Consider the following 24,172-nt stretch of genomic DNA (forward strand, 5'->3'; position numbering starts at 1 on the left):
GTTGAGGGAACTCACGAAAGACGCCACGCCCTGGAAGTGGGGCCCAGAGCAATCGAAAGCATTTTCGGAGATAAAGAACGCCCTTTCTGAAACAACTACCTTGGCATTCTTCGACCCCAGGAAGCTAACGCTTGTAGTGGTAAATTCTGGACCAGTGGGACTCGGGCTGTCTTGATGCAAAGACAGAGGGCGGACGAAGACTGGACCCCGGTAGCCTTTGCCAGCCGGTCCCTTACAGACACCGAGAGAAGATATTCCCAGATCGAGAAGGAGGCGATAGCCATCCACTGGGGGTGCCGGCACTTCCACCTGTATGTCTACGGAAAGCCATTCGTGGTTGCCACAGACCATAAACCGCTAGTGACCCTATTCTCAAGGACCTCCCCTAAGCCCCCCCGCGTCGAAAAATGGATGCTACAATTACAAGATTACAATTGTAGAGTCGAGTACCAACCAGGATCTGATAACCCAGCAGACTACCTGTCCCGCCACCCAAGGGCCGCCACACCGGGTGAAATTGAGGACGCCGACGACACCGAAGAATATGTAAGATGTGTCACTGCCAGGTCGTGCCCCATGCCCATGTCTCTAGAGAGCATTGCGGAAGCCACCCGAAGGGATGAGTGTGTACAAAGGGTCCGGATGGCGCTCCAAAGCGGGAACTGGCAGAAAGCCAAGGAGGAATGGAAAATATTGACTCCTGGAGCTCAGAGAATTATGGACAGCCTATACCATGTGCGAGAAGAACTCAACAAAGACAACACTGGGTGTCTATTACGAGGTCACCGGCTGGTGATACCATCATCTCTGACTGCTCAAGTGGTGCAACTAGCCCACGTGGGTCACCAACGAATGGTCAAGACGAAATCCAGACTGCGAACCAAGGTATGGTTCCTCTTAATGGACGACCTCGTGGAAGCCACAGTGAGAACCTGTGCTGCCTGTCAAGTGACCGGAGATCGGCGCCAATAATCATGGAACCTCGGCCGAGTTCTCCCGGGGAGTGTGTAAGCATCGACTTTGGCAGCCTTCCGGACGGCAGGCACACCATGGTAGCCATTGATGATCACTCTAAGTATCCGGAAGTGGAGATAGTATCGACTCCGAGTGCCACAGAAGTCATTCCCTAGTTGGAAAAAATCATGGCTGCACACGGGTTGATGCGAAAGCTGAGGACAGACAATGGCCCTCCTTTTCAAGGACAAGAACTAGCCAATTACCTCAGCACATTGGGCATCCAACATCGCCGAATAACCCCAAGATGGCCCCAGGCCAACGGCGAAGTGGAAAGGTTCATGCGGACCCTCAACAAAGTCACCCGCATAGCCCATGACAAGGGGCAATCGCTGGAGCTGGCCATATTCACATTTCTGAGGAGCTATCGGCAGACACCCCACACCACCACGGGGGTCGCCCCTGGACATCTCCTTATGGGACGGGTGGTTGCTGATTCCATACCACATCACCCTCAGTGGCGTCCCGATCCCTCAAATGAAGATCAAGTGAAAGCCAGACGCCGGAAAGCATAAGCTCCCGTCAGCCAGCGGAAAAGAGCCAGAACGCCACAGATCACACGAGGAGATACCGTCCTACTAGAAAATCGTGCCACCGGTGGAAATTTCAGGTTGCCCTATGAAACACGCCCATGGACCGTGATCAACGTAAGAGGCACCCGAGTCATTGCCACCAGGGGCAGATAGACAGTGACTCGCAACGTATCTCACTTCAAGAAATATCACTCTGAAGAAAGCGCTGTTGAGGCTCCAGATAGTCAAGAGATCCAGATGTCACCACGTATGGGGCAAGGCAGCTCTTCACCATGGTGGGACACAGAGCACTCGAGAGGAGGTCTGGATGAGACTGTCGATGAAAATCCCCGACCGGGCGAGGCTGAAAGCTCTGGCACGGACCAAAATGTGGGTGATCCCGAGCCCGCTCCCCGTGAGGCGCTATCCCCAGCAAAGGCTGGAGCCACTCCGGGTCGAGGGGTATCCCAACATCGGCTGAGAAGAAACCCAGCGCCATCCTGCCGCCTCCGAGATCATTTCACGTAAGACTGTTCTTTGTTTTTGTACCCATATTGCTATAGAGGTCCCCGCCCTAACGTACGCCAGTTGGTGATGCCGGGCAGACCAGTGCAAGCTCATATCGTGTCTGTGCCATTATTATCTATCGCCACAGGCAGGGCCTAGTTGATAGAGGCTCCCCACAGCCAGGGACACAACAGGGTCCTCCTCCCTCGCACACAGAGAAGCAGTGGTGTAGGAGGGGCTTGGGGGGCGGTGCCCCCCCAGCTCTCACCTGCCGTCTTGGGCCGGCACCCCCCTCCCCACCCATCTCGATGCGGCCACAGGGCTTGCTGCGCCTCTGCAGAGAAGGGTGGGGATCGGAGGGCCACCGGTGCCCCCCCACCTTCCGTGAGTGAACCCCCTCCCGCTGTGAGTGCCCGGGCCTCTCCGTGCCCCCCCACCTCCCGTGAGTGAACCCCCTCCCGCTGTGAGGGCCCGGGCCTCTTGGTTACCCCCGCTCCCTTACTCACGCCTCCGTTTGTACAGGTAGGCCTCGCTTATCTCATAGTTGTATCTGCAGAATATGTCCACCTCGGCTCGCTTCTGCTCCATGTACGCCGGGTCGCTGTTCCACTGCTTGGCGCTCGGCCCCCCGAGCTCGGTGTCGGCCACGTAGTACCCGTGGTCGCTGTCGAAGTGCAGGAACTGCTGCTGGTTGTAAGAGTAGCGTTCCAGGTACCGAACCCGCTGAGAGCCATTCAGGAAGTGACACTCGCCCTTCCTCTCGAACACGAAGTCCACTGCGGAGAGAAGAGAGAGCTGTGAGGGGTCAGGGGGCGTGCCGGGATCACACAACCCCCCCAGAGTGCGGGGGTCTGATCTGCACCATCCGCTGTCAGCCCCTCCTGTACGTACAGAGAACACACCCACCCCCCAGCACTGCACTGCAGGGGCCCGAGGGAAGCTCCGTGCCAGGAAAGAGTTAAGGAGGACTCCCGCTGCATTGGCAGCAACATTGACACTATGGATTCAGGGCCAGTTGGCCAGAGAGACTACGCAGTTTGTAGGGCACCAGGCCCTTGTACGTATATGTAGTACTAGGAATTGTTTTTCATGTAATAGTCCAGTTGGTCTTATCTTATGTAAACTATTCCCTTGTAAATTTTATCTAGTGCCAGGTGGCATCATGTGTTACTAGATGAAGAGCCCAACAAACACCTACCTCACTTCACGGACGGCACATTAGTTCTGATATCTTTACCCAGCGTCTGGAATATGTGCCCCCTCTTTGCCCTCTTACTTCTCCTCACCACCGCTCTCCTAGTGACACCCTTCTCATTTCCCCCCTACCCTCCTCTGCCTCCCTTTCCCAACATGACCACCACTCGAGTCAAGGCTGGAAGTAATTGCTACAAAATCAATTATCCTCCCAACCAAACGAAAGCTGCAATAAAACGTTTGAAGCACAACACTATTGAACGTTTCCCGGATTCCCTCTTTGTTAATCAATTTTACAATGGTCCCTTTGGGAGGCTAAAAAACGACTTAATTTTCTTCACTCACGACACCCCCTCTTGGTCCACCAGCTTATACAATTCCCTTAACGTCACTTCCTCCTCCTCTATCCCTCATGGGAAACAACTAAAAATGTCCCCCTCTGTGTGTTTCAAGGGCCACCTCACTATCTCACTCTATAACAATGGTACTTTCATGATCCAAGGCAAAGACACCTGTCTCTCGCTCTTTGACCACCTCTTCCCCTCCCTACTCCCCTCCTCTGCGACCGTCTTTCCCCCGGACTCTCCTTCTAGCTCTACCCATTACTCCCTTTCTCCTCCCCTGACCCCCCTACACTCCAATTGGCTGCACTCTCGAGAAGCACAGGTCGGCCCTCTTCCCTCCCCCTCCCCTGTGACCTCCTCTCCTATTCCTCCCCCCTCACAGTATGACTCACCCTGTATCATTTCAGCCTTACCTCCAGCGAATACGCTCCTCGTCCATTCTGCACCATCCCGGTACTCCTATCTCTTCTCCGCCCCCATATTCCTTCCTGTCACTCCCCTTTTTAGTCCACCTCTCCTCCAACCTTCTCCCCCAGTTAACTTTCCCAACCCTCTCCTTATTCCTCCCTCCCCCCCTCTTTTCTACCCCCTCCTCCCCTCGTTATTTACCCAGATTTCTCCACAAACCCACTGCATATCTCTTCTTCCTCCCACTCCTTCAGCAATGCTGTGCTACTCCCTTTCCCCCCTTGGTAACCCTTTCCAATTCCCTCCCTCTGGCCCAGCAGAACCACTTCCTTTCCTCAACTTCCCTTTCTCTCAATCCCCCCCACTCTGCCAGATGCCCGTTCCCTCACAGCCACCTCTCCTAGCTGACAGGACCTATACAACCACCTCGCCTCTTGTCCTCCCAAACCTCCTACATTCCCATGACTCCACACAGTCCTCCTCTCTCTTTCCACCTTACCGCCTTGTTCCGCACCCATCTCCCCCTAAATATGTCCTGAATTCCTCTCCCTATTGCAACGCCAACAAAGACAACTCTCCCTTCACCTCCTATTCACCAACTTCCGCTCTCAGCCTCCACCTCTCCCCACTCTTGAACCCCATACCCCAACCCACCTCCTGTCCCCCCACCTCTCCCTGCTTTTCACCACTAATTCCACCCCCTCCTGTTTCCATCGAGCCACCCAACCTTCCGTGCTCTGCCTTACTCTCGCTGGAAAATAAGCTAGGCTCTCTTATCTCCTCCATCTTCCAGCTTGTAGCTGCCATTTCACTTTTAAGCTCCAAGATTTCCACCTCTCCATGCACCTCTACCCCTTCCCAACTTCCAACGAGATGCACCCCGCCCACTCACCCCAATACAGCCAAGCTCAACCTGTCGTCCGATAACTTCGTTAACTCACACAAGCCCTTGAAAGCCACCCTTCTTCAACCTGCATCCCCTAGTAACCCTACTATCTACACTATTCCGACAATCTCCTCTGTCAGAACCAGGCATCCACCTAAACCCTCCCATGCACCCCCGCATAAGTACAATATCCTGATCACCCTTCAGAGCCCAAGTGCCCCCGTCACCAAAACAGTCTTGACAGAGCTGCGCTGTCTGCTCCACAACTGCAGATCTGCAGTAAAACACAAACTTGAAATCTCTGATATCATCACCTTTCACAATATTGACATGCTCTTCCTCACAGAGACCTGGTTCAAAGATACCTCTCTCTCTATATTTGATCTCCTATTACCCACAGGCTATTCTATGTTTAGGAACGACCGAACTGACAGCAAGGGGGGAGGTGTTGCAGTCATCTTTAGAAACTCCCTTCAACTTAAGGCTTCTCCTATCAGCTCCTTCCACACCTTTGAATGCCTTTCTCTTGAGTTACAAGTGCACCACCGTTCACCCCTCAGATTCCATGTCATTTATCGCACGCCTGGTAGTGGCCCTTCATTTATGGAGGAACTCACTGACTTCATCAGCGACCAATATTCGCGAAGTGACAATCAGACCTTCGTGGGTGACTTTAATCTCCATTGGGGCGTACCGCATGACTCGCTGGCCAACTTTCTCTCTGCAAACGATCTTATCCAACACTGCACATTATCAACACACTCTAAGGGCTCAATCCTGGACCTTGTTATTTCTAAAGCAGGCATATCACTACCCCCATTCAAGTAGACTGGTCCGACCACCTCCTCATCCCATTCTCTCTTCACCTACCACACTCTATAACCCTTGGTCAACCTAAGAGGGCTACCTCCTGGTTCCGTGATGCGAAAAATATTGATGTCGGACCCCTCTGTGAATCAGCTTTGTTATCATTTCCAAGGCTAGACCCGAACCTAGATGTTGACGAACTCACCTCCCAATGCCTCACAGTCCTTGCAGCCGAAATCAATAACGTCGCTCCACTCAAAAGCAAAAAGATAAGGCCCACTCCCTCAGCTCCTTGGTTCAACAAATCCCTCCATGAAGAAAGGAAGGAGCTAAGACTCCTGGAGAAACAATGGAGGCAAGTGCCCTTCACAGATAATTTGGCCATGCTTTGCTCAGCAAGATCCAAGTACCACAAGCACATCTTCCTTGGGAAAGCATCGCACTTCAAAACCCTTCTTGACTCAGCCAAAAATAGACCCAAAAAACTATTCAATCTCATCAAGATTCCTAACTGCTCCCCCCCCAACATCCAAGTTGGAGGACTCTACAAAGCAAGCAGCTGATTTCGCTATGTTCTTCGATGAAAAAGTGAAATCACTTGTGGATCAGGTCGCTCATCCTACCCCTCCAGAGGAGCGCAAATCCTCAGCCATGTGGCAGAACTTTGACCCCATCTCTGAAGATGACCTCCTCAAGTGCATCCGCGAAACAAAGCCCTCCAACCATTCTCTTAACCCCATCCCCAGTGCCATTGCCATTGACTTCTACACCCATTCCCTTTCCTATTGGACCACTCTGTTCAACCGCTTCCTCTGTCAAGGCTCCCTTCCTGTCTCCTTCAAAACTGGGCAGGTCACCCCTCTGCTTAAAAAACCCACTGCTGATGCGAAAGACCTCAACAACTTCCGCCCCATCACTAATCTACCCTTTCTTGCGAAAATCACAGAAAGATGTGTAGCGAAACAACTCTCTCGTCATATCAAGGACAATGATCTTCTTGACAATTGTCAGTCCGGCTTCATCCAAAACTGCAGCACTGAAACAGCCCTGCTGCAAGTGATTGATGACGCGCTGAGGATTATCGATTCGGGGGGGCCTGTCTTCTAATTCTCCTTGACCTTTCTGCAGCCTTTGCCACTGTCAATCACAACACCCTCCTCAACACTCTTCAACAGAGAACGGGCATTGAGGGCACTGTGCTTAGATGGTTTGCCTCCTTCCTCTCAGATAGATCCCAAATGATCAAAATAGAGTACAGTCTTTCACCTCCTTTGGCGTAGGTCAAGGTGTTCCTCAAGGCTCTATACTTGCACCCACTTTGTTCAATCTCTACTTAGAACCACTGGGAAAACTCCTAAGTAAATCCGGGATCCACTATCATCTCTATGCAGGCGACACTCAAATCTACCTCAAGGTTGCCTCCACTCACGATCTCTCCATCCTAAGCTCTACTCTCGACTCCATTCAAAACTGGATGTCAACTCATCAACTGATTCTGAATCCCGCCAAACTGAATTCCTACTCCTCTCCTCCTCGCTTTCACCTCCCCCGGTTCAATCATGGATGATCAGATTAATCTACTTAACAATAAACCCATCATTGTCGACAGCGCAAAATCTTTTCGTGTCGTACTCGACAAAAAACTCAATCTAATCTCCCACATCAATTCCATTGCAAAGTCTGCTCGATACCAATTGCGCCTTCTTTGGGGAATTTGTCGCTTTTTTCGGGAGCAGGACCTTAAAACCCTGGTAAGTGCAATCGCTGGTCCTCTCCAGACTGGACTACTGCAATTCTCTTCTTACTGGCCTCCCCAAATCCCACTTGTCCCCCCTTAGACCTGTTCTCCATTCGCCAGCTCGTTTCAATTATGGGGCCAAAAGAAGCGACCACATCACACCGATGTTTTCCTCCCTCCGCTGGCTTCCCATCGAGGCTAGAGCTATCTACAAGACTGCCTGTATTACCCACAAAGCCTTGAACTCCTCCTCTCCTCGCTACCTGGCGAACAAGCTGAAACTCTCTGGAGGCTCTAGACCATCACGTAATGCGAAAAATCTACTGCTTGAACCTCCCATTTTCAAGAAGGAAAGAACGATGGCCCAATCCTTTTCAGGCAACGCGGTGAGAATATGGAACTCACTACCGCCTCAGCTCCGGACCACCACCTCCTCCCAGGTCTTCAAAACGGACCTCAAAGTTCTCCTCCTCCAAAGACACCTCCTAAAGTAATTCACTCCCTCTCTATTATCTGAAGAAAGACCTCCCATCACTGAAAACTATTCTCCATGACTATGGAAGTGCCTTCCCAGTGTGTTCTGGTAGTTTGAGTGTTTACAATTTATTGCAGTATTATCCTTGTACTTGTGTATGGTACCCTTTTGTAACTTGCACACGTCACTTTTCTTTTGTAACACACTGTTTTGCTACCTCTCACATTTTGTTTGCTGTTGATACTTGCACAAGTGCCACCATTGCCTACGTAACGTTTGTTCTTGTGCTTCTGTGTCTAGCATATATTGCAGTATTATGCCTCTAACTGTACTTTGTTTTCTCTTGTAACCTGCACACTTGTCACTTTTCCCTTCTGTAATGCACTGTTTGCTACCTCATGTATTTTGTTTGCTCACAATTGTCACTTTTACCTCATGTAACTTATCGTCTGCTTTTGTAATTTTGTTCATTTGTAAAATGATACTTGTATAGCGCACTACTCACCCGCAAGGGTCTCAAGGCGCTTGTACGAATAACGCTGTGGAACCCATCCTGGCTTTCTCTGTGAGGTGTCCACTCCTGGGCACCCCCAAGGTGGAGGCCAGGCATCCTTAGCGTTGTGGGGGCCGTTGTGGAGATTAAGCAAGCTATTGCCCAGAGTTGCAGAGTGGGACCCATGATTGGAATGGGCACCGAGGCGAGAATGATCAGGTCTGTGGAATTTTTGAGCCCAAGACCCGCTGAGGGGGGGAATTGAATACTGGTCCCGGGCTAGAACTCTGCATCAGGGTCTGCCGCTCTAATCATTGAGCCACACTTCTCCACTAATTATAATTTTCTGTTCCTATTGTGAAGCGCTCTGACGCCTTCGGGTAAAGTCTGCGCAAGATAAAAACGCATAAATAAATAAATGAAAAAATAAAGGGACCCCGTCCACTGTGGGAGCACTGCAGGGGCGAGGGACAGACACCCCGCTGCTCCCGCTAGTGCTGTAGCGCACCTCGGCCCCTGTACTGAAGCACGAAGACCTCTCGGAGCCCCACAGCTCGGACCCCCACAGGCTCTCCTTACCCCAGCACTGGTGGCCCACGCGGGGCTCTACTCTAGTGTCTCAAAGCCACGCAGGGCACTGAAAGCGCGAGCCCGGCTCGAGCCCGGAGCAGGGTCCGCTCGAGCCCATGGCAAGGCGAGCCGAGCCTTCGCGTGGCTTCTGCCTGCCGCTCCCGGTCTTCTACTCTCGTGCACAAACAGGTCAAATAAATACACTTTTTTGAATTGTGTGTTTTGTTCATCATATTTTATGTAATTTATGATTTACATAACAAACATTGTCAGGGCTCGGCTCGTGGAAGGTTCTAAAAGTCCAGCCCAGCCCCTGGCTCTACACTCCTGCGTGCCTCGGAACATTTGTAAATGCATCACAAGTGCCTGCGTGCCTCGAACTTCACCCATTCAGGTAGCTCAGTCGCTTCACGAGGCCACTGCAGGAGTTTGAGAGTAAGCTGAAGGGAGGCCCGCATCACCCATTGGGCTCAAACAGCTTCACCCCCCCCCCCCCCTGGTGTCTGTCAGCCCGGGCTGAGACAGCTTCGGACACACACACATCGCAGCCGCTGCCGCACCCAAGTAGGTGACGAGTCTTTAAAATACTATTTATTTGTTAACTGTTGTGGTGGGGCCCTAAGCCCGCATGGTGGTGTAAAGGACGACACAGGACACCAGTTCGGGGTAGTAACTTCTGGCCATGAGCACGTGCGCTCGGTTCTTTTATTAGCAGCGTCACCTGACCCAGTGACGTCTGTGGTGGGTGGATGCACAGTGTGAGGTCACATGGAAAACAACTAGACTGTGTCCTTGCAGGACACTACATCCCTCCCAAAGTTCAGGGAAGAGAAAACAAAATGTCCAACCTGCAAGAAAAACAGAATAAACAAATTTATACCCCCAACAGATTTTCTTCAGGCGATCGGCTGAGATAATGTTGAAAGTTCCTGGATTGCAAAGTAGGCCAGATGAGCTTCACCGCGGCGGTGTACTTCAGATCATCCTTGTCTTGCGGCGCTTATGTACATTGTTCAACACTTGGGGTACCTGGAGCAGAATATGATTGACCCTTGAGGGGTCTCGCCGGTGTTCCGAGTCCGGTGAATGACAACGCTTGTTGGTTGTTGGAGACGGCTGCAGCACGAGAGGTCTTTCTTTGGATTTGCTGATCTTGATGCTTTCACACCTCCTGCCGGCCAAGTAACATCCGACTTGCCTTTCTTGCCTGACTCCTCTCTCACTGGAGCCTCAAAGATTGGCCTCTCCTGCTTGGACTCTTCTCTCACTAGAGTCGCTGGGAGGACCCTCTTGCTGGACACGATGGGACCCGTGGACCGTGCGGGGCTTCGCATGAGCCGCGCAAAGGCGTCACTGAGGAACTGCCAACGGACTCACCGCCAAGTCGCTCATGTTGCCCTCAGGGATTTTGATGTCATTTGCCAGTACGGTCATGCCGTTAGGACATGGGTTCAGTGTCTTCATCAGACCGTTTCTCGGTGCCAGGTGTTCACCTGGGACCTTCGTGCTTCTGTTGCCTGTCGTGGAGCTGCCACTGCTGCACCTCTCCCATCCGGATTCCTCTCTCACAGGACATGCGGCCGAGGCCCTTGTCCCCTGGGCTGCCACGTGACTGTGTGGGCTGTGCGGGTCGCTGTGGAACTTCAGACAGGGCCACAGACGAGTCTTGTGTAGTCCACATGGGTGGATTGTCTAGTGCTCGGGTATGCTCTGCTTCGGCAAACTCCAGGTTCACAGGGCACCCATACGGTTCTTCGGTGGTTGGTCTCCTCGAATGCAGGTTGTCAGGATTACTGGGATCCACACAGATGGTACGATGCTTCTTGGACAGCACCGATGTTCCTGTGTGCTGAATGTGGTTCTCTCTCTTCTTCTGTGGAGTGATGTTGTGTTACTCCATTCTTCCTCTTCGCCTCTTTCTCGACGTGGTCCAGTCCTCTTTCTTGCTTGCTCTTTCTAACCAGGCTTCTCCATGTAGCGGGCCCTCTACATGTATCTCCCCTGGTCCTGTCCATGCGGTGGGACACTGTCTTCACTTGGCTTGATGACTAGACCTGCCGTCGTATCTTCCCTCTACTTGATCACTTCTTTTACTTTTCATCAGGAAACCCTTCCTTGGTCATCGGGTTTCTTTGTCTCTACGGTTCCTTCTTCGGCGGCACTTCTGCCATTCTCTGGCGAATTGGCTTCTTGTCTTATTCCCTTTTTTTGTGGTGCCGCGCCCTTCTTCTCCCTGTTCTATCTCGCGACGCGGTCTGGTCACTGCTCATTGCACCATCAGGATTCAAGCAAACCGGGCCGAAGACGGCTGTAATGCCAGAAACCGGTCCCCGGGAGCTTGTTTCCTTCCCAGTGTAAGAATTGGCTTTTGTAGTTTGGTTTGCCCTGTTCCCATCATGCACTGGGACAGGAACAGACTAATTTGCATACAGCCAGGTTCTGAAACTGGGATGGTGCAGTGAGCTAAAAAACGGTGTTGGATCTAGCCCTGATCTCTTGACTGGGTGAGAGCTTTCTGCTTAATTCAGAGACTCTGTTCCTCACCACCCCTTTTTGTAAATATTTTTGTCCACCCTAAGCGTGGAAGGGTATTCTCAGATGTGAGACCCTTGCTCATTGCACCATCAGGATTCAAGCAAACCGGGCCGAAGACGGCTGTAATGCCAGAAACCGGTCCCCGGGAGCTTGTTTCCTTCCCAGTGTAAGAATTGGCTTTTGTAGTTTGGTTTGCCCTGTTCCCATCATGCACTGGGACAGGAACAGACTAATTTGCATACAGCCAGGTTCTGAAACTGGGATGGTGCAGTGAGCTAAAAAACGGTGTTGGATCTAGCCCTGATCTCTTGACTGGGTGAGAGCTTTCTGCTTAATTCAGAGACTCTGTCCCTCACCACCCCTTTTTGTAAATATAGGTGTTCACCTGGGGCCTTCGTGCTTCTGTTGCCTGTCGTGGAGCTGCCACTGCTGCACCTCTCCCATCCGGATTCCTCTCTCACAGGACATGCGGCCGAGGCCCTTGTCCCCTGGGCTGCCACGTGACTGTGTGGGCTGTGCGGGTCGCTGTGGAACTTCAGACAGGGCCACAGACGAGTCTTGTGTAGTCCACATGGGTGGATTGTCTAGTGCTCGGGTATGCTCTGCTTCGGCAAACTCCAGTTTCACGGGGCACCCATACGGTTCTTCGGTGGTTGGTCTCCTCGAATGCAGGTTGTCAGGATTACTGGGATCCACACAGATGGTACGATGCTTCTTGGACAGCACCGATGTTCCTGTGTGCTGAATGTGGTTCTCTCTCTTCTTCTGTGGAGTGATGTTGTGTTACTCCATTCTTCCTCTTCGTCCTCTTTCTCGACGTGGTCCAGTCCTCTTTCTTGCTTGCTCTTTCTAACCAGGCTCCTCCATGTAGCGGGCCCTCTACATGAATCTCCCCTGGTCCTGTCCATGCGGTGGGACACTGTCTTCACTTGGCTTGATGACTAGACCTGCCGTCGTATCTTCCCTCTACTTGATCACTTCTTTTACTTTATCAGGAAACCCTTCCTTGGTCATCAGGCTTCTTTGTCTCTACGGTTCCTTCTTCGGCGGCACTTCTGCCATTCTCTGGTGAATTGGCTTCTTGTCTTATTCCCTTTTTTTGTGGTGCCACGCCCTTCTTCTCCCTGTTCTATCTCGCGACGCGGTCTGGTCACTGTACTGTCTTGCTCTTCCCAACCAGTCTTCTCCAGGCAGCGTGCACTCCACCTGTTTCTCTCTGATTTGGGCATGGCTCTCCGACACTGTGATCTTCTCTCTCTTCTTGTGACTGGACCAGTCGTCGCGATCTTCCCTCTTGACTCAGAATGTTAAACTGTGGTTGTGGAAGTTCGCTGGTCCATGTTCGTGAACTGTCTTGGTGGTCGAACTTCTTTGCTTGGGTGTGACCTTTGGGCAGGTCGGCTTCTTGTTTGAGTGCGACCAGTGGGTGGGTCGGCTTCTTGCTTGGTGCGACCATTGGCAGGTCGGCTTGTTGGGCGCGTCACGGTGTTTTGGCGTTGGCGCGCTTTGTCTGCGCGGAGGAGGGTTGCGTCACCGCTCCTGGTGCATCTCTGGTGCATGCCGCCATGCGTGCTGACGATGCCGCTCTGGTTGCTGCGAGATGTCGCTGTCTTTCTTGGGGACCTTTGTGCGCTGTCCCGTGGCGTTAGCGTGTCGCTGTGCAGCTTCACTCTGGCGCTCTTGATCCTTGGCGCTCTTGGCAATTTCCGGCACAGTGCTGCGCGGTCTTTTCGTGCGGGTGTGGAGTTCTTGCACTCCTGTCGCGTTATTGCGCTTTGTGGTACGGTTCCTGCGTTGCTGGCGCGTTCCTGCGCTGTCTCCCTTTTGTCCTCAGGAGGTTGCGTGTTGACATGGCGTCGTTTGGGCGTGGATGTGTTCCTGCACACGGTTCTCTCAGTTTCGCATTGTGTTGTTGCAGACTTGTACTGGTGCTGTCCGGTGCGTGGAGTTCCTTCACTCCTTGCGCGTTGCTGCACAGTGCTGTGCTGTCCTATTGCGTGGAGTTCCTTCTGATTTCTGGGGGTGGCGGCAGCACCACTGGCAGACGTAGATGTGGCTTATCCACTTGCTTCTGTGGCACTTGGTTTGAGCACTGCTTGTTTCTTTCATGTGTGGGAGTGCAATGGTGCTGGATGGCCACTAGATGGCACGGCTGGATAGGTCAGTTGGCAGTCCCCCTCTTTGTGTGCTTCTCTGTAGCTTAGTTCAGTTAACCCAAATGGAGGAGAGCTGCCGGTGCTGGGCTACGTGGACTTCAGGTAGGTCCTTTCCATTTCATTTATTCCTGAGAGGGAGGGTGGACATATGCCGGCACCAGCCTCCCTGCGTTTGTGTCACTGTACTTTGGGCTCCCCTGGCCTCGCTGCAAGGCTTCCATTAGTTTTCCCCCCGCTCCCTGCCCCTCACAGCAGGCAATGTTCACGGGCTGTGTGGGGGGGGGGGGGGGGTCACTCTGATCGCTACGGGCAGTCTCTTGTTCTCCCCGCCCCCGGAAGCCCTTGACTTCACGCACTCCGCGAGGCGGGGGGGGGGGGGGAGGCAGGCGCTGCAGCTGGGGCTTGCTCGCTCAGTCTTTCTGTGCACTCCTCCCTTCCCCGCAGCAGCTAATTTATTCACGCGCTGCCGGAGGGGGGAGGTGTTCAATGCGGGGCTCTGGTCGGTCCGCTGTACTGTCTCCTCACGCTGGGAGGCTTGCGCTGGGCATGGAGATGCGGGGTGGACTCCCGGTCCCTTCTGCTTCGTGGATGCCTAGGCCTGGGGCATGGCACACGCCCCTCGGCGGCCGGCGCTGCTTCCCCAGAGGGGTGCCCTGCACATGGGCACTTCCCTTCTTCTTTCCAGGGATTTTTCCAGCTGCGGCACGCGTGGCATTGCGTTACCGCCTCGTCGCCAATGTTGTGATGGGGCCTAGGCCCGCATGGTGGAGTAAAGGACGACACAGGACACCAGTTAAGGGTAGTAACTTCTGGCCACGAGCACGTGCGCTCGGCCCCTTTTATTATCAGCGTCACCTGACCCAGTGACGTCTGTGGTGGGTGGATGCACAGTGTGAGGGCACATGGAAACAGGCCCGGTTCTAGAGGGTGTGCCGGGTGGGCCAGGCCCACCCAAACATGAGCCTGGCCCACCCAAACACGAATCTTAGCCTTTGCAGCGTCAAGAAGGCAACAGAAAATTTGCACTATAATTTAAAACGTTCCTCTGAACGTAATTTATCATCTCCTTCTAGGAGTTGCGTGATTGGGCCTTGGCGCTCTCTCAGGTACCCCCAATCACGCATCTCCTTTGGAAAGGTGAGTTGTGTCCCCGACCACTTGTGGTAGAGTAGGGACACATGGTGAAGGGACAAATCCCTTCTTTGGCACCAGGTGACCTTTGCATGCAGCATGGATATTTCCTTCTTTTCAGTGCTGGCGAAAAGGGGTTTGTTTATCCTGAATCACCTTTCCTGACCCCCTTCAGCTGCTTATCAGATCGGGCTGCGAGACAGATTTCCAACGCAGCCAGCGGGTAAGAGAATGCGTGGCTATTTCGTTTTTTAAAAAACCTGCAAAGGCCCAACAAGATACATACTTCATGTATGCTCCGAGAATGTGTGGCTATTTGTTCATATTTTTAAAATCTGTGAGGGCCCAGCAAGACACATACTTTGTGTATGCCATGTATATTTCACTTAAATTACTTGCATCCTGTTCATGACTGGCTCTGCCACAAATGCAAGACAACAGTACAAATGGGATCTATGACAGAATTTCGACAGACAGAATTTCGACCTACACAAATATCGGCGAAATTATATCGATTGCAAGAATATCGACGCCCTATGTACAACATGGTAAGTACCAAAATATCGAAAAAATAATATCGATGTTAAAAATATCGTTGTGAAATATATCGGTTTTTTTTGGGTTAAAATAACATGAATAATACTGTAAATAATACTTATAAATTACTTAAACATATTTAAATATATTTAATAATGGTAAAAAAATTAATAATACATATTTAATAAAAAAAATACTAACAAATCATATATAATATATATTTACTTAACAATAATTACTATTCCCACTCCAGAGGGTGCAACAGTAGGGAAAGTGTTGGATAGCGTAGGGGCAAAAATTACTATTCCCACTCCAGAGGGTACAACAGTAGGGAAAGCGTTGGATAGCGTAGGGGTTAAAATTACCATTCCCACTCCAGTGGGTGCAACAGTAGGGAAAACTGACCCTGAACCCAAAAAATATCCCTTTACCCAAGAACTGAAAACTGACCCTGAACCCTAAAAATACCCCTTTACCCAAAATCCCAAAACTGACCCTGAACCCTAAAAATACCCCTTTACCCAAAAACTAAAAACTGACCCTGAACCCTAAAAATACCCCTTTACCCAAAAACTGAAAACTGACCCTGAACCCAAAAAATACCCCTTTACCCAATAACTGAAAACTGACCCTTTACCCAAAAACTGAAAACTGACCCTGAACCCTAAAAATACCCCTTTACCCAAAAACTGAAAACTGACCCTGAAACCTAAAAATACCCCTTTACCCAAAAACTGAAAACTGACCCTGAACCCTAAAAATACCCCTTTACCCAAAAAAACAAAACTGACCCTGAACCCTAAAAATACCCCTTTACCCAAAAACTGAAAACTGACCCTGAACCCAAAAAATACCCCTTTACCCAAGAGCTGAAAACTGACCCTGACCCCTAAAAATACCCCTTTACCCAAAAACCCAAAACTGACCCTGAACCCTAAAAAAACTCCTTTACCCAAAATTAATTAATATTACAATTAAATTACTTCCCACCCTATTCCCCTATAAACCCACAACCCGCTCCAGTAGTAAAACATATAATTCAGTTAAAAATAAACATAAATTATCAATTAATTATTCAATTAATCAATTAAAATAATTCATTGCCAATTAATATTTAATTGCAAAATAAATTAATCATTAAAAAATAATTATTTAATTACAAATAAATTACTTCCCACCCTATTCCCCTAAAAACCCACAACCCGCTCCAGTAGTAAAACATATAATTTAGTTAAAAATATACATAAATTATCAATTAATTATTCAGTTAATCAATTAAAATAATTCATTGCCAATTAATATTTAATTGCAAAATAAATTAATCATTAAAAAATAAATATTTAATTACAAATAAATTACTTCCCACCCTATACCCCTATAAACCCACAACCCGCTCCAGTAGTAAAACATATAATTTACTTAAAAATACACATAAATTATCAATTAATTTATCAATTAAAATAATTCATTGCAAATTAATATTTAATTGCAAAATAAATTAATCATTAAAAAATAATTATTTAATTACAAATAAATTACTTCCCACCCTATTCCCCTAAAAACCTACAACCCGCTCTGGTAGTAAAACATAATATTTACTTTTATATATTTTTTTATTTATAAAAACATATTAAACACGTATTATAACAAGTAATTTAAATACTTAACTAAAATTTCTAACACATATTAGTAAATCGAAATTACTTACATCGATATGTATGCTATCGATATAAGTAATGTCGATATTACTTACATCGATATATATGCTATCGATATAAGTAATTTCGATATTACTTACCTTAGGGTCGATATTCTGGCCATCGATATTCTGGACATCGATATTCTGTCCCTTCGATATTAGCAACTCGATATAAGTGTAAGTCGAAATTAAAGATTCGATATTTTGACTGTGTACCGTACAAATGTTCGGATAACTCTGGTGATTAATGGTCCTGCTGGATAGAAATCTTTTGTCCGTTTGTAGTTTTGGGATGCAGATAAACTGTAGTTTATGTGGATAGCTCAGTGGGTTCCTGCCTTTGTCACAGAGATCCTTTCGTTACTTGCAGTTCAGAAGTTACAGATCTAACATAGAACAGTGACATATGAACTGTATTCAAAGAGCTGCATACAAACCTGAATGATATAATTAGGAAGTTTTTTGTGTATTGCGATATAGTTAGAATTTCCCCACTCTTTCATTATTCTAATGTTGCTATAAAGAGTTCGTTTTGACAGATGTACATTTTTTATCAGTAAAGACAAACCCTAACCACTGGGGTATGCTTTAAATCTTGAGTTTGTGCTTCTCCATACCTATCCCTCTTAACACATACTGCCCACCAGTATGGCTGACATGTGTATCTTACACCTGGTAATCCTCATTGGCTTATGTGACATTCCCTATAGGTTGATCTACATATTTGTATGATTCATTGTCTCTGCATATTGTGTGAATTATATAAAGTACTGTGAAACCCTACACTATGAGTAGCGATATACCACAAATGAAAAGCATATGAGAGTGGCTACGGAGAGATGATGGGCACTGTTGGAGGGTGGCAATAAGGGCATCTGAGGAGGAAGTGAATATGGGGAGAGTCTATGTAGAGATGAGGGCACTGTTGGAGGGTAGCAGTGAGCTAATCAGAGGAGGAGGTCATGGAGGGCTACGCAGAGATGAGGGGCACTGGTAGAGGGTGGTAGTGTAAGAGTCTGAGGAGGAGGTCATGAGGGAGAAAAGCTATGGAGAGTGGCTACGGAGAGATGATGGGCACTGTTGGAGGGTGGCAATAAGGGCATCTGAGGAGGAAGTGAATATGGGGAGAGTCTATGTAGAGATGAGGGCACTGTTGGAGGGTAGCAGTGAGCTAATCAGAGGAGGAGGTCATGGAGGGCTACGCAGAGATGAGGGGCACTGGTAGAGGGTGGTAGTGTAAGAGTCTGAGGAGGAGGTCATGAGGGAGAAAAGCTATGGAGAGTGGCTACGGAGAGATGATGGGCACTGTTGGAGTGTGGCAATAAGGGCATCCGAGGAGGAAGTGAATATGGGGAGAGTCTATGTAGAGATGAGGGCACTGTTGGAGGGTAGCAGTGAGCTAATCAGAGGAGGAGGTCATGGAGGGCTACGCAGAGATGAGGGGCACTTTTGGAGGGTGGTAGTGAGGGAGTCTGAGGAGGGAATCATGAGGGGAGAGGCTACAGAGAGATGAGGGGCACTGTTGGAGGGTGGTAATGAGGACATCCGGGAAGGAGGTCAATACTGGAGAGTCTAGGGAAAGATGAGGGGCACTGGTAGAGGGTGGTAGTGTGAGAGTCTGAGGAGGAGGTCATGAGGGAGAAAAGCTATGGAGAGATGACGGGCACTGTTGGAGGGTGGTAGTAAAGAGAAAGAGGTCAATGGGGGGGGGGGGGCACCAATAAAGACTTACACCCCAGCACTAAAGCCAACCCTGTCATGGCCTTTCTGTTTTTGTTTATTAAATTAGCAGTCGGGTCATTAGGGCCACTGTGGAACATATTTTAAAGTGCGTGCTAATTATATTTACTGGTGTATTTATTGTTTTAAGTTTGAGGGGGATCATTACCAGGAATAATGAAAAAGGATCCGGATGGTGGCTGATATGGGGCTGGGGCCCAAGGTCAGCTGTGAGATAAGGTGCACAAAGATGGATGGTAGAAAATGGATAATCAGGGCTGGAAGGGAGTGTGCTGCATGGTCCGGAGTCAGGTGGCGTTAGGAATGAAGCGAGATTCTCTCTGAAGGCTGGCAACGAGGGAGGCTGAGTAGTGTTACTTGCCTGATACTCCCACCTCAGAAACCTCCTTTTCACATCAAAGGGACCTTACATGGGATGCATTTTAAAAAAGAAAAACGAAATGTCTGTTTCATTTTTGTTAAGAGCAGGCAGCAGTCCGTGGGACCACTGCTTGCTCTCAAAAAATATTTTTACATCCTTTCACAAAGGGAAAGGGCTCCCTTGGTGACCCCTTCCTCTTTCAAGTGGATTACTACCTATTTGGAGTAGGAGGTAAACTGCAAGTGTTTTGTGACTTTAATTGTGGTCGCAAAACAATGATGCATACAAATGTTGCTCGCTATTAGGAAGGGACGACCCTTGTTAATACCGTCTTGAACAATAGCGTTTGTACATGCGAGCAGGGCAGGGCCACATAGGCCCTGGCTGGGTGGCATACTGACCAATCACAGCGCTGCTTAGAGCATTGTGATTGGCTTAGGGGAGGAAGCCTGGCTGCCTGCTTCCTGTTTTTTTTAATGAATATTATTAAATTGAACCCCTCCCCACCAGACCTCTGCGCGCGACCCCCGCCAACCCACTATTCCTCTCCCCCCCACTCCCTCGCGCGAGTCACGACTGCCGCAGTGGCCCACCCGAAGGCACTCTTGGCCCACCCAAATAAAAATTCCTGGAGCCGGGCCTGCATGGAAAACAACTAGACTGTGTCCTCGCAGGACACTACATTAACGAGGCTTTTTCGTGAGGCTTCGTTGTTTTTTTTCACCCCTTCATCTCCACCATGGCTATTGATGGAAGTATTAGACACCCCCCACCCACCCATTCCGAAATTTAGCTCTAATTGCGCCTCTGCCTGAAGGTCATAACTTGGTTTCTGCCCCCCCCCTCCGACACCTCCCCCCGCGCCTCTTACCATGCGGGCCGCTGCTGTCTTTTGAGACAGTCGACCTATTTTCACCCTGCTCTTTTGTCAACAGTTCCGTGTGTATCACTTGGCGTCTTTCATGGTTTCCGTGCACGCGGCTTACATCAGCTTCAGGATGAAACGCATCTCCCAAAAAACTTCTCAGCGATGGAATGCAATATTTCAGGAGCCCCGTGGACGCTAACACCCCTGAATATAGTATGTTATGGTACCCCGACGTTCACCGACTACAATCTCAATAAAATATCTGCGAGGGTCAGGGCGCTCACTGAAGTCTCTGGGCGTAGGTCACAGTTTCCAATATGAAAAGCGCAGTGGGTTAATGTCCCTGCTGCGAGCGACAGTAATGTGTGACCTGGAAGCCACGGGGTCCAACCCCAGCAGGGAGGATCTATACCTTTGTCCATCAGAGGATATTACACCGACAGCGACCGAGTATAAGCGCCACACAATGTTGTGTGTGTGTGCGGGGGGAGGGAGGGGAGAACACGTGGGCTCGCCGACAAATTAACATGGAAAGCCGAGCCAAGGTTCTGCGGGGGACCCTACAGCCCGTGCACGAGCCGACACTGGAAATGTTCGTCACGAAAATTGAGCAACAAACACCATATAAATATGATAAATGCTTCTCAACATCTGTGCATTTCTTTTAACACGCAGACGCGATTCCAGATGTGCATCAGATTATATCGCTGCCTTGAAAGGTATTTGTTAAAAGTGAGTTTTAAAAAATAAACTTAAAACTATTCATGCCCACCCCCAGCCTCCTCCATGCTTTTAGTGAATTAAGAGACAACTCGGTTGTCACGTGCACCCTAAATGTGGCTGAGATTCTTCACGGGGAGCAACATTACATCCTATTTAAATACACGAGAGGCGCTTCGACAGTACACACCCTGAATTCCGGTATAACAAAGTGCTCAGAAATGCAATAAGGGAAACAAAAAGGCAGAGTGAAAATAAAATCTATGAACTAAAAAAGCGTGTTTTTAAAATTTTACATTGTACCATTCAGCCACTAGATGGGCGTCTCTTCCCCTGTCTTGTTTCACAACAGAGATGGTTTTTGTTTTATATTTAATTCTTGGTGCATTAGGTTAGAGCCGTAGGTGGCAGCCAGAAGCCACACGAAAGCGCGGCTCGTTTTGTGATGTGCGGTGAATCTGTAGAGCGCTGCTTGTCACCCCTGAGGGTATCCAGGCGCTGAGGGTGCAAGAGCACCTCGAGTGGAGTCACAGCTCGGCTTCTGGCTCGAGCCCGGCTCGACCTTTCAGTGGCTCGCCCTCCTGCAGTGCTGTGCTGCCCCTCCCGGGAGCGCATTTAATACAGAAAGCAGAACACAAATCCAAAACGAAACATATAGATTGTGGGCTCCATAGGTTTTATCTTTTGTTCGGTCAGCTGGGCATAATAACACCCTTTATCTAGGCAGCCGGTGGGAGCTGCCCTGACCTCGGTACTCACCTGGGGCTTCTGTGCAGTGGACAGCCCGAGCCCCCAGCAGGGCCAGCAGGGCCAGCAGCCCCCCCGCGGTCCTCCAAACGTCCTCCATCAGCAGCAGTGTGTTCCGTGTCCAGTGGATGAACAAGTGCCTAGAAGCTCCGGACGAACATCAGTGCTTACAGCGCACCGAGCCTGCACTGACACACAGCGCCCTCTCTCCCAGGCCAGGGCCGGCCAATCAGGGCTCAGCACAGGCAGCGTCACCAGTCACTGAGTAAGCAGCACTCCAGCTGAAAATGTTGGCAGTCACTGAGCAAAGCTCAGCAAAGGGAGCGCGAGACTAGTCACTGAGGAGGCAAAAGACACAATTGATGGACGGAATGCAGAACATTTTCCTCCAATCAAGAGATCTCGGTTAAATCCATCATTCTTTTGCTCACCATGCCACCCCAGTGGCACACGGTCAAGACTGGTCAAGATCAGGGAGAGGGGTCAGACAAGGTTGTATTCTGGCCCCTCTTCTATTTACACTCTATATTAATTCCTTGGGTAAATCTCTGAATTTAGCCACCCTGGACGTTCCGCGTATGGGAGGGTCATCCATCCCAGTCCTCCTGTACGCGGATGACGCCGTCCTACTTGCTCGCACAGGCACTGGCTTACAAAGACTGCTAGACCACTTTGGATCCTTCATGGAAGCCTTGGATTTAAAAATTAATACATCAAAATCCCACGTTATGGTAACTGGTCCTCGCAAGAAAAACATGAAGATCAAAACTTTTAGATGTAATGAAACACCAATCTCCAGGGTACCTTTTTTCTGTTATTTAGGTGTTACATTTGATGAAAGAGGGACCTGGGGGCCTCAGCTGAAAGTTAAAGGCAATGGGGTTGTGAGATCCACCACAGGACTCATGAACTTCTCTAAAAGACTTGGCTCGAGACCCATGGAGGCCATGATCCGCATTTATAAATCAAAATGTTTAGCAATTGCATCCTATGGGGCTGATATTTGGGGCTATGTACCATCACCAGGCATTCAAATTATTGAAAATAATTTTATACAATCTCTTTTGTCACTCCCAAAGTCATCCCCTACTTTTTCAATCCATCGTGAAGTGGGTCTGGGATATATTACTGACCTCCTAAAAATGATCCCTTTGTTACGATGGATTAAAACCTGGACAAACGAGGAGATTACGCTGAACCACCTTATACTCAATGACTGTTTGGCCTTGGACAAAGCGGATAGTATACCCTGGCTTGCGTATGTTAGAGCGGCATGCGTAAGGCTGGGGCGTCCGGACATGTATTTATTACCACAGGGCCTCAGGAAAGAAGATGTAGGGTGGGTTAATTTACATTTCAGAAATATGTTGGAGGCAGAAAGGGAGGAGGTTGAACTCAGTAAACCAATGGTGAGATCAATATACCAATTATCAATCTCCCCAGTCATGGAACCTTATTTAAAATATGTGACCAAACCATACCATTGTTTTCTTTTACTTAGGTTCAGGTTCAATCTCATTCACCTTGTGCTTGGTGCCTACACAAAGTGGGGGACCCCAGAAAACATCCCTCCCTGTACCTGTGACAGTTTTTCAATACAGGACACGCTTCATCTAGTGATGTTTTGTGAACACTACTTGGTGCCCCGAAAAAAATTCTTATACCCAATTCTGAAAGATCTTAACTTTGTCCAGGTGAGGCCTGCTCTTCTATATTTGCAAATGCTTAATTCTGTGCAGGTCACATTTAGTGTAGCCAGTTTTTTGGTAGCGGCAGCCCGAATAAATAAACTAAGTCTCGCCCAGATGATCATATAACTAGGCCGATAATCTTTCAACTACTCTTTGGGAAAATGTATTATGAATAGTGGGTGACAGGGTTGGCCTCTTTTAATCCACATTGTTTAGCATTTACTCTTTGCATCAAAGATATTAATTGTTTTAAGTATGAACGTATGAACTGCAATCCTGTGTATATTTGTATATCTGTAATTTTATTTTGTATAATGTATGTAGGTATAAAAATGAGTTGTGTATTGCTTTTATGGTTTTAATTAACCGAAATAAAGATATTTGACTGACTGACTGATTTGTATATGGCTGGGTCTAAACTGGGGTGGCATGGTGAGCAAAAGAATGATGGATTTAAACCAATCTCTTGACTGAGGGTGAATGTTTTTATTTGTTCGCATTCCGTCCATCAATTGTGTGTCTTTTCCTTTCTCGCCCTAAGTGCGCCAGGTATGCCCAGGCGTGGGTCCCGGGCTCTCCATGCCACTGGAGTCAAACTATCCTGGCTGAAGAGGGCATGGGCATCCGCAGAAATGTTTCCAGGGGGGGGGCAACATTTTAACTTCATCACCATCCTCCGACATGATTTAGCACAAGTATTAAATATATTTAAAAAAATCTAATAAGACAAAGAGTTTAAATAAACAAAGAAACCCATAGGGTGACTTGCTCGACCGGAGGGGGAGGGGAGGGGGTTGTATTATCTGTTGTATTGTCTCTTTGTTGTAAAATCAAATAAAGATATAAAAAAAAAAAAACGATAGGGGGAAGAGAAAAATCTTGTGAGGCGCCACAGCAGACGACCTGGCAACGACAATAAAGCAGAGGGAAAAACAATGACAGGAAAAAAACAAAAACATTTTAAATCAGGTTGATGCGGTTCTAGAGCATGGGAACTCACAAACTTTCTCTTAGGGGCCAAATTTAAAGTGTGGTTTGT

General features: G+C 49.0%; 1 protein-coding gene across 2 annotated transcripts in view; it reads right to left on the reverse strand.

The window, feature by feature from the left end:
* The window catches only part of LOC147709976 (H-2 class II histocompatibility antigen, E-S beta chain-like), a 147,240-nt gene extending 125,567 nt beyond the window's left edge, over positions 1–21,673 (reverse strand). For both annotated transcript variants that reach the window (XM_086920660.1, XM_086920659.1), the window contains exons 1-2: positions 21,455–21,673; positions 2,540–2,809 (exon numbers count right to left, since the gene is read on the reverse strand). In XM_086920660.1, coding sequence (XP_086776786.1) covers positions 2,540–2,809; positions 21,455–21,542 — 358 coding nt within the window. In that variant the 5' untranslated portion in view covers positions 21,543–21,673. The remainder of the gene's footprint in view (positions 1–2,539; positions 2,810–21,454) is intronic.
* Positions 21,674–24,172: the final 2,499 nt, after the last annotated feature.

Source organism: Lissotriton vulgaris, chromosome 5, assembly GCF_964263255.1.
Source record: "Lissotriton vulgaris chromosome 5, aLisVul1.2, whole genome shotgun sequence".
Classification (NCBI taxonomy): domain Eukaryota; kingdom Metazoa; phylum Chordata; class Amphibia; order Caudata; family Salamandridae; genus Lissotriton; species Lissotriton vulgaris.